Source organism: Metopolophium dirhodum, chromosome 9, assembly GCF_019925205.1.
Source record: "Metopolophium dirhodum isolate CAU chromosome 9, ASM1992520v1, whole genome shotgun sequence".
NCBI classification, from domain to species: domain Eukaryota; kingdom Metazoa; phylum Arthropoda; class Insecta; order Hemiptera; family Aphididae; genus Metopolophium; species Metopolophium dirhodum.
The window spans coordinates 20,745,830-20,756,060 of record NC_083568.1 but is presented as its reverse complement, the minus strand read 5'-3'; the positions used below and the strand labels follow the sequence as shown (position 1 = coordinate 20,756,060).

At 34.0% G+C, this 10,231-nt stretch overlaps 1 protein-coding gene across 3 annotated transcripts; it reads right to left on the bottom strand.

Moving 5' to 3' along the window:
- Positions 1-37: 37 nt before the first annotated feature.
- On the bottom strand, positions 38-8,622 carry LOC132951968 (uncharacterized). Of its 3 annotated transcripts, none has more exons than XM_061024054.1 (7): positions 7,489-8,622; positions 3,940-3,987; positions 3,533-3,690; positions 3,264-3,436; positions 3,030-3,183; positions 2,758-2,967; positions 38-2,272 (listed from the first exon to the last, which is right to left on the bottom strand). In XM_061024054.1, the coding sequence occupies exons 1-7, from the start codon at positions 7,881-7,883 to the stop codon at positions 1,809-1,811; spliced, it is 1,602 nt and encodes a 533-aa protein (XP_060880037.1). In that variant the 5' UTR covers positions 7,884-8,622; the 3' UTR covers positions 38-1,808. The 3 variants fall into 3 exon arrangements, with proteins under 3 accessions (XP_060880037.1, XP_060880038.1, XP_060880039.1); XM_061024055.1 differs by having other exon boundaries at positions 2,758-2,964; positions 7,489-8,619; XM_061024056.1 differs by lacking the exon at positions 3,940-3,987 and having other exon boundaries at positions 7,489-8,621.
- Between the last annotated feature and the right edge of the window lie 1,609 nt (positions 8,623-10,231).

Below are 10,231 nucleotides of genomic sequence, written 5' to 3'. Positions count from 1 at the left end.
GGCGATTACGACCAATAAAACTGCGCTATTCGTTTACAGTAATAATAATTATATTGAAATATATAAAAAAAAAAATTTTAAAAACATATACACACATAATATTATGCGATATATCTATATCTATTATCTATATATATATAAATAAAACAAAGTACAGCGATTATTTACAATACGTCAAAGGGTACATTGTTGTTAGGAAGCATTATTATAATATTATATATAATATGTCTTAATACGTGGTCACGTCGTTACGAAAACTACCTAATATTATAATATATTCTAAATAAGAAAAAAATAAAAAAAACTTAAATATTAATAAATTAATAAATTAATAGTAAATATATTAGGTATGTTGTCGATAGAGGTATGCCGCGAATTATTATATATATACTATCCGGATGTCATATAGACATCGCGGCGCACTAGATGAGATGAACAATAATAATATTATTATAATGCGCACTAACAATCATAATAACTCGTAATTTGTGGTACCTATATCCGTGCACACTCAGGTGAATAATATTATTATAAACACATAATTCGTAAAAAAGAAGAAAAAAAACAGAAAAATACGCACGCCCAAAACGGTCGTACGAAATAATAAATTAATATTTTAACAAAATGTAATAAATTACTAAAACTCGAATAAAATAATATGTAGGAAATAGGTATACCGTCCTAACGAATAGTGTGTACGATCGAGGCACGAATTAACAACAATTCCGACCACGGTGCGGGTACTGTAAATAATATATTGTAATTATTATATTGTATTTTTGAGAAAAAAAAATTGATAGGTGATTTTTTTATTTCACCGATGATTGCGCGGCGTTTGCATTTAAAATGGATTAAATAGGTAGGGTGTTGATGTAGAACGGCTACAGTCTAACACACATCTGATATTTTAGATTGATCGTCGCTAATTATAAAAACTATAGGAACATTTTACATAGTGTTAGTACAATAAACATTAAATTAATTAATAGTAATAATAATAATAATAATAATATAAATTAAAGTTATATACTAAATCTATCATCGACGCACTATACGTTTACATACGTTATTATATAATATTCTATCCCTCCACCTAAACAGTATAATAATTTAATATGTAACATGAAAAAAAACTACAATTGGGTTTGAAGTGTACACATGTCAATTGAAAAGAAATCTGAGCGTGTGTGTATATGTATGTCTCTTCGGACCTAAGTCGAAACACACACGGCTCGAAGACGTGTTACTTATACTTGTGAAGTTGTGATCTCCCGGCGGTTTTATCAATGTTTTGTTATATTAATTAAATTGTTTGCACACGTTGAAAAAGTGGCATCGCATGTAGCATATTATATTACTGTGTTTAATGTTTATAATTTATATTATATTATATTATATTATACATGTATACAGGGTGAATTTTTCAATCGTAAACCGGGCAATGTGTTATCTGGCTATTGCAGAGTAGTATACGGATTTGTTAATTTACTTTTAAACAAACAAATAGTAATAAAGTAAAATAATTATGCCTATAATAAAACACAAGATTAAATTAACAAAATAAAATAGTGAAAATCGTGAAAATCGCTTAAATTATACGCATATGGGAGAAGATTTAAGTTAGAGTTAAATAATTTTTTTTGTTCGTGTGGATAAAGTTTATCCAAGCAATCCACCCATTTATTTGTGACAACGAGCCAAAATAAGATGTTTTAGAACCACCCTGTGCACATGTATAATTATATTCAAATATATTGTATTAAGATTTGACGTGTCCGCGTTTGTTCGTCACACGACACCGCCCCCCGTTAGTCCGGGGTCTCGGTGGTCGTCGACTTGTGCTGCACGTTCCACTGGATTATGCTTTGCGGAATGATCTGGTCGCGGAGCTCGTGTCCGTCCTTGGACAGGCCTCCGGGTACGGTGTCGTTGTTCCGGTGCTGGCTACCGTGCCGAATCCGGTGCTGAAACTCGGCGACCATGTATTCCTGCCCTTGCGACAAGTTGAACGACGAACCAGCGCCTCTGCCGCCCACCTGTTCGAGCGTGCTCTTTGCGTACTGGTAAAGCATGGCGTTGTTCGCCTCCGAGTCTGGTACCTCGACCGTGGTAACGTCCATTATCGGATACATGTGCATGTTGAAGCTGAGCGCGAGCACGTCGTCCACGTTGGTGTTACTGTTGTTGCCCGTGGTGGTCGGGTTGCGGACCAGTACGCCGTAACTGTTTTGCACCGCCTCCATCAGAAACCCGGGCATCGGCTTTGGGGTCACTGTAACATTTCGGAACACAGTCATATTATTAGATGCATTATATAGATAAGACGCGCATAGTGTGCACGCGAGTATCGAATAACATTACGGCTGTGAACCGTGTTGAACAACACAATGGTTCGCTTTCTTAGTCAAATTTTGCTGTTCCTTTGAATATATAATTTTTATATAACTTAAATAAACAACCTAAAAATCAATATGATAGAAATGGTGTTTCTTTTTTTGTAAAAATTTAGAGATATTCAAACTATAACTACACCCAAGGTACTCCTCGGGATAATAAACGTATAATATTATTTTATTTCAAATAACAAAAGTTGACTAAGAAAATTAGTTTGGTCCTTGGAAATACATATTATGTAATATATATATATATATAAACACCAATATTTTTTTTGTATCAGAACGTAAAATATAAAACCAATATTATTAACTATCTATTTTTTTAGTTTGCTAATTATTTAATAAAATAAATAAATATTACTCATTTGTGCGTCTCCCGAACAATTCATGGGTCTAAAAAATTGGGCGACTGGAAGCAAGTTTCCATCTTCGTCTTCAACTTCAATACTGATTCCGTAATTCCGAACTGGGTTCCTGTGCCAAGCTTTTGCTGCACTACGAATGTTCCATTCTGTCCATTTCTCGCTGAAATATGGCACCATACGGCTGTCCAATAACTTCCTTTTTACTGCTAAGTAATGAATTTCGTTAGTTAAAAGTAAATTAAAAAATACACTCATTCATATGCATTACCTCTCTTCCTCTTAAGTGATCTAGTGTTCAAGTAAATCGATACGCGAATCTGTCTCTCGTCCATTATTATCGGTACTACACTAGCTGTAGTCAAATTGGATTGCTTCATAGTTTCTACAAATAATGCTGGCTGACATGATTGAGAATCATCGGTCTATTGATTAATACATTAAACAAATTAATAATTATACACCATATTTTTAAATAATAATAATCAAATTTATCTGTACATACCTCATTACTCGATTGCGAATAACAAGATACAAATTGTTTGTAAAGCCTGAGTCTAGCCGTATTTATGTTTACTGTGATACCTTTAGACGACTTGGGTAAACTAATATTAAACATTAAATTCATCGATTCTTTTGTGTTCCAGACATCTTCATTTGTGTGCTTAGGCAAGTCACCTGTGCGTAATTAAAATCACAAAACATTATATCACACGTTATACTGTGATTATTTATGGTACTAAATTACAAATTGTACAGACAAATTTAACTTACAAGTAGAATAAAAGCTTTGCGTTTTTTCTGTAAATGTGTCGGATGGATAAGACGAAATCGGACCCGTTTTTGTCACTGGAATCGACGGGAGTATTGGTTTCCTCCCCGTTAAGTTTATCATCTGACGTTGAATGTCTTTAATTCTTTGTTGTCTGGCTCTACAACAACCAAGCAAAACACGAATTAAACAGTGTTTGGTTATGTGCAATCGATAAAACAACAACAACAACAACAACAACAACAACAACAACAACCACAATAACATCAACGAAACAATAGCATACAGCTAACTTATTAGGTATTAATAACAATAATAACAGTAATGGTACACTAGCTACGGTTGACAACAGTTAACACAAAACTTAAGGTTAGATGAGAAATACAATCACAAACACACGCACACTTACGACGTCGATGATTCAACATACTGGACCTCGGGATCTTCAGACTCGGGGCTGTGAATAAACAAATTTCATTGGTGGATGAGCAATTAAATTAAAAATAAATGCAAGTGCTGTGTGGACGCGGGATGAAGTATATACTTTTTGATTATATTATAATAATATCCAACCCAAAATATTTTCACCGTGTTTTTACGATACGACGCGAAAAATTATTAATGGCCCCGAGTAGATATAAATCGGATAATATGAAATATAAATGGTTACGTTTTAAGCTCCGTCTGGGAAACCAAGGCCGGAGACCATGTAGACAGTTCCCATTAAACGAGATCGTCGCGCAATTACCGGCTACAAGAGAACAAGTCAGATTTATTGTAAATGCACCTCTTTACTTGCGTGTACTTTAGATTTTAGATTTTTTTATTTTTATTTTTATTTTTTGTCTCGATTTATTAACCAGGTCACAAACGAAACCAAAAACGAAAAATAAAAACCGAAACCAACTAAACCTGTAATCGTTTAAAAAACGCCCGAGCAGACGCATTAAAATCTGTCTGGAAATGCAGTCGTCAAGTGCATTTCCCCCTAAATTTCGGTTTAAAATAAATAAAAACATAATGGTCCAGACGAATAAATTAAGGAGCCGAGACGAAAAAAAAATTAAACCGTACACACGCGTAATCGTCAAACATTACCTGTACCTACGGTGTACTACACTGCAGCACGTGTACCCAACATAATTTTGTAATTTAAAGAGCGTCAGGGTCTCATTAAAAAATAAAATAAAAATAAATTTTGCTTAAGACGGATTTTTATTTAACAACTTCAATCCATCAGTCTACATTTATATGTAACAGTTTTTTTTTTTCGTGTAAAGTGGAACATTTTTTACCTCGCACCTACTGTTTATGAATTTAAATTATCTGTATTCTTATAATAATTTGTGTAGAGTATATTCTACATGACACATATATTATAGATATATAAGTACTATAATAATACCTTTTCTTCCCTTCTATATAATAATTACTATACAGTTTTTTTTTGTTTTGGATAACTAGGAAATTTGAATATTTTCTGACATCTTATGATTTTGAAATCGGTATATTAGATATTCCATTAGATTGTGTTGCAACGGAAGTCGATTTTGGGTATCAACCAGACATACAATTATTTATGAATAATGCACAAACTTAAAAACAACAACATTGCTGATCCGGATGTTTTAGAATTTAGGTAGAATTAATTTACAAGTTTCCATTTAAATTACAATTACGTAATCCATTTTATTTTGGTTGATATTTATAACATTTGTGTATGAGAGTAACACCTATTTGTTGATATTTCATCTTTCAGAAAACTAGAATTGTTGTACCTATAAGATTAACAATAAAGATTAAAAAGGTATTTCTTAAAACAAAATTGCATAAATCTTTTATTAAGAATTATTATATAGCTATATAAAAAAAATGAATAATTTTGGTATTATAAAACATTTTTAAAAGTACCTACTAAATATAAGAATTAGTTATTATAATTCTCTTCTCTATTATATAAGAATATTATATGTTTTTATGGAAACTAATAAACTATATATGTAATTATAAGTTAATTCGTGAGTAATTAACTAATAAATTACATGATATGATTTTGAAGCACAATTTATTGTTTCATATAGTAAAATAACAAGACAAGTACGTTCTGAACATATATTGGTACAATATATTATTGTGTTATATATATTATTTCATTTTATCAATCGTACAATTATTGTATTATTTGATAAATTGTATTGTAATAAATTAATAAGTAACTTATATTAATAGATGTTCTTATGTTTATAAAATTAAATATTTTAAATTGTCACATATTTTAAAATTAAATTATACTGATATTATGACATTTGTTTATAAAATCAAATTTTATTAACAATCTTTAACCACATTTTTATTGTAATTATCTTTAAAATGTTTTGTTTCAAACGTAATTGTATAGAATAAATATAATTAGTGGTCAACTTGTTTATATTTTTAGTAACGAATATTATTGAATTGGCTGCTATTATATGTTTTTTGTGTTTAATAATGATAATAATACATATTATAACATTATTATCTACCAACATATATTTGTGACTAGATTAATTTTTGAGCATATATATAAAATAAATATTAATGTAAAATAGACATGGAATAATTAACTGCTTAAGTTTCTATACATAAACTTTTTACATTTTGAAATTTGGAATTCTATTTTACACATAATATTTCTACATTTGATATTTTTACAATATTTACCAGTTACAGTTTTCTATCTATAGTGCATATTATTAAATTATATTATTTCAATTTTATTTTTACGAATTAAGTAAAATTACGTTAATTTAAAAGAAAATTAATATAATTTTTATTTGCCTTGGAGTAATATAAGTACACACAATCGTGAATCATTTTTGTTGACTGTCCAACGTTTATTTACGTATAATATATTATATTATGCGCATTTCCCTCACATTTTTTTTCTCCTATCGAACTACTAAACTCTTGTTTTTTCACAAGATTGTCTGGTCACGCCCAGAGAGGTTTTGCTCTAAATTTAGTATGTCAGATGTACACATGGGCCCACGTATGATACAACTCGGCGTGTTGGTGGCGAACCGAATACTAAATCGTGTGAATTCCACGGTTCGTTAAAGTTTTTTAAACGGTCGCAAGCACAATGTTTTAAACGAACGTAACCCGTCACCGTAGATGAAGTTTGATTCCGTCGAGATGACAGGCGAAATGAAACTCTTTCCAACCTAGGGTGATGCCGGTGACGGTACATTGGTAATACGCCAATAAACGTATTAACTATAATAATAAAATGTAAGCACATAAACACGCACGCGTACACAAGTGGGATATGGGTCGTGAAAATAGTCATAATATTCTATTCATAGAATACGAAATGTAGTATAGGCCGGACGATCATGAATAAGACGTTTCGCGGAATTAAATTTCTAATAAAACAGGTCCAGGGGCCGGTGTGCGACCACCAAGATATAGGAGGCCTCTTATAAAATAATTCAATACTATCGATCGTCGATACGTTCTGCCCAAAAAAAAACCTTGAGTGCCCCGGTACATTGCCCACCCCCGCTTAATCCAGCACTACGGGTAACTATAATACTAGGTGTATACCATATAAATCTTGTCGTAACTGGCACGCTGCAATAACCATATAACCACAGCAACGTCGGTATCAAAGTGCAAACCCAACATAATATTATAGTAAGTACCTATACGGTGCGAAACTTCCATATAACGAACTTATTCATTTAAAGACGTTTTCTGTTTAATGAAATAATTTTGGGAACCAAACCAAATTCGGTTTAATTGTGTTTAACGAATTTCTCTATACCTAATACAAATTATTTTCCTGTGAGACATCGTAACATTGTCTACCACGTGCGGTAACCACAGGTGTGAAAACTGCCCCTTGTGTAACCGGATTTATATATATATATATATATATATACGTAATCAAACCAAAAAAGATGTGTTATAATATTACCTTTCTCTGTCCGTCATCACTGTGGCTCGATCAAACATGGTAGTTGGTGACGACGAGTCCTGTGGATCGTCTGCCGACGGCATGTCCCCCATCATCATGTCCTGATCATTGTCGGAGGCGGTTTCTGTTTTGGTTCCAGTCAGTCCAGTTTCAATGGCCTGTAGGTTTTGTTCGGACATTTTAAGCAGCTGATTTTTTAGAATACGGGCGAGCGCTGAATTCGGATCTGTGAGCTGGCGTATCGGGACCATCACGACCGAGGGATCGGGTGACAATTCCGCGGACTCTTCCATTTCCGGTTCCCCGGAGTCGGTGGCGGGCCGGGACTGCACGGCGACTGTAACGGCCCACAGTAAGACAATGGCTACCAGTAACCGTGGCTTGAGCGTCATCATGATGACGGATATGACGATCGTCTTCGACGTGCTATACGACGGCGGTTATAATATATTATAATAATATTATGTCGTCGGACGATAACAAATATTATATCGAAATATCGCTATAAAATATACTACTCCAACAGCAGTGTGGATGAGATGGCGAGATGGAGGAAGAATTAGTTAGAGTGAGTGGTGTTTGAGGGCACCGTCAATTTGTTGATTGCGAACAATTCGTGCGGCGGAGTCTCGAGTGCGCCTATAGGGCTCGGGGTGGCTCAACGCACGCCGGTAAACGAAAACGCGATAGAACCGTAACAAAAAAAAATGCGAAAAAAAACACAAACACGAATGTTTTATCGTAGTGGCTATTGTGTCGCAGTCCGTGTGGCTTAGGCGATTGCACGCGTTGTTCTGGCACTTGACGTCGATCTGGCGCTTCGCGTCGTCGTTGTCGTTCGAAGACGCGTGAGTGTTGCTGCTGGGTTGTGTACCCCGTGAGCGCGAGAGCATTGGCGTGCGTGTGTAAAAATCGTGTGTTTAGTGTTTACATTTATACACCGCGCCGCCGCCCCCGCCGCCGTCGCACCACCACCCTTGGACCCGGCGGCGCGCGTCTGTACGTCGCGTATGTACCTACGTGCAGCGCCGCGCTTCCTTCTTCTTTTTTACGTCTCCTGTTTCTTCTTCTCCTCTTTTTCTTCTTGTTTTTTTTTCCTTCTCCTCCTCTTATTCGTCTTCCTTTTCTTCCATACCACTTCCATATATAATACCGATATTGCGTCTTTCTCTTTCCTCCTATATGCCGATATGCCGCCACCTATATTTTACAAATGCTATTATTATTATTATTATCCTAACCATCAATGATTCATGATGGTCATTGTTATACATTTTAACATTGTTTAGTCTAGGTAGACTCTATTTCAATCATTCGCCGAAGCGTGCGAGGAACTTTTGGTACAATAATGTCCATTTATATAGAACAGGTATTTTTTTGACAATATTTCATCTGTATTGTTTACAAGACAGAGTAGCTCGTTTATTTTGCAGGTAATATATTATTATACGGCATGGTAAGGAACTAACTCATTATTAAAGCAAAAAATGGGGTGTGTATGCTTGGTGAATCATTCTGTATAATATTATATATGAAATATCTATTGGCATTTATGTTGGTCGAACATTAGTAAAATACAATATAATATTTTGTCTGTATTTTAATATTAATTTATTAAATTGAAATCATGTAAATTATCATTTAAGATCAACTTTCAAATAAAAGTAAACGACCCCCGAAAAGTTTTTTTTTAAATATTGCATTAATTGAAATTATAACAACCTTTAAGAACCAAAAAAACCTACTTAAAAATATCAGTTTCGTGTTAGCCCTACACACGCTAAGATATCTTGTTCAAACTCCAAACTCCAGATATTATACAAATCGTGTACACCGAAAGTCAACGGTCACAATAGGCTGCAGGTGCTACACCGCCAACTGCAGTGCACAATATTATAGGACGTACCTACACGTTAAATAAAATATAAAAATGTAATAATATGTACAGGTACAATTAGGTAAGTGCGACGATAGTCGGTATTATATTTTCATAATAATATAATATAATATTGTCTTATCGTATTCTCGCGCCGCCAATGGACTTAATTAGTGTGGATGTTTTTCGATACTTAACCGAAAGCGGGGACAATACGACTCCGTGTCTCCAGTGTATTATCGCACCGACCGCGTCCCACTCACCCACCCGTCCAATGATGCGGTAGTAGACCACATGCCGCCACTGTCGTGCTCTAATCGAGTCAGCGGTTTCGAGATGGTGGCGAAAAAAATTTCCCCCGATTATTCGACCAGACACCAGGATACCGGACGACGAGACACCAGACACGCGAGGAGGACGATAATGTATTGTAATAATATTGTTATTATTATTATTATTATTATTATTGGCGAGACATAATTTATATTATTATAATGTATAATGTGTATCGCGTATTGTCACGCGAAAACAACAATATACGCACGTCGGCAAAAGGATGTAGAGCGGGTGTAGAGTTTCGTCTTCTTCAATTCGGTTTCAATGAAATACCGGTCACGGCGCGTTAAATAATAACACGTATACCATGTATAGGTAGTCTACAACTACAACTGGAGTTTAAACCATATTATTATTACTATTATTATTGTTAAATGTGCGCACTCCGTCTGAAATTCATCATACAGAAATAACGATATTTTTAGTATTCGTGGACATTCTTGAAGTTGTTATATTATATTTTGTATTTCGTTTTACTGCTCGCTGCCTCGGTGGATATCGTAAAATATATAATATTATAAAACCATACAA

Excerpts from the sequence above, each read along its gene's own strand:
- LOC132951968 (XM_061024054.1), bottom strand. The coding sequence starts at position 7,883 with ATGATGACGCTCAAGCCACGGTTACTGGTAGCCATTGTCTTACTGTGG. Across the intron at positions 3,437-3,532 it reads GCAAAGCTTTTATTCTACTT|GTGACTTGCCTAAGCACACA; the intron begins GTAAGTTAAATT and ends AATTACGCACAG. Across the intron at positions 2,273-2,757 it reads TTCGGGAGACGCACAAATGA|TGACCCCAAAGCCGATGCCC; the intron begins GTAATATTTATT and ends GAAATGTTACAG.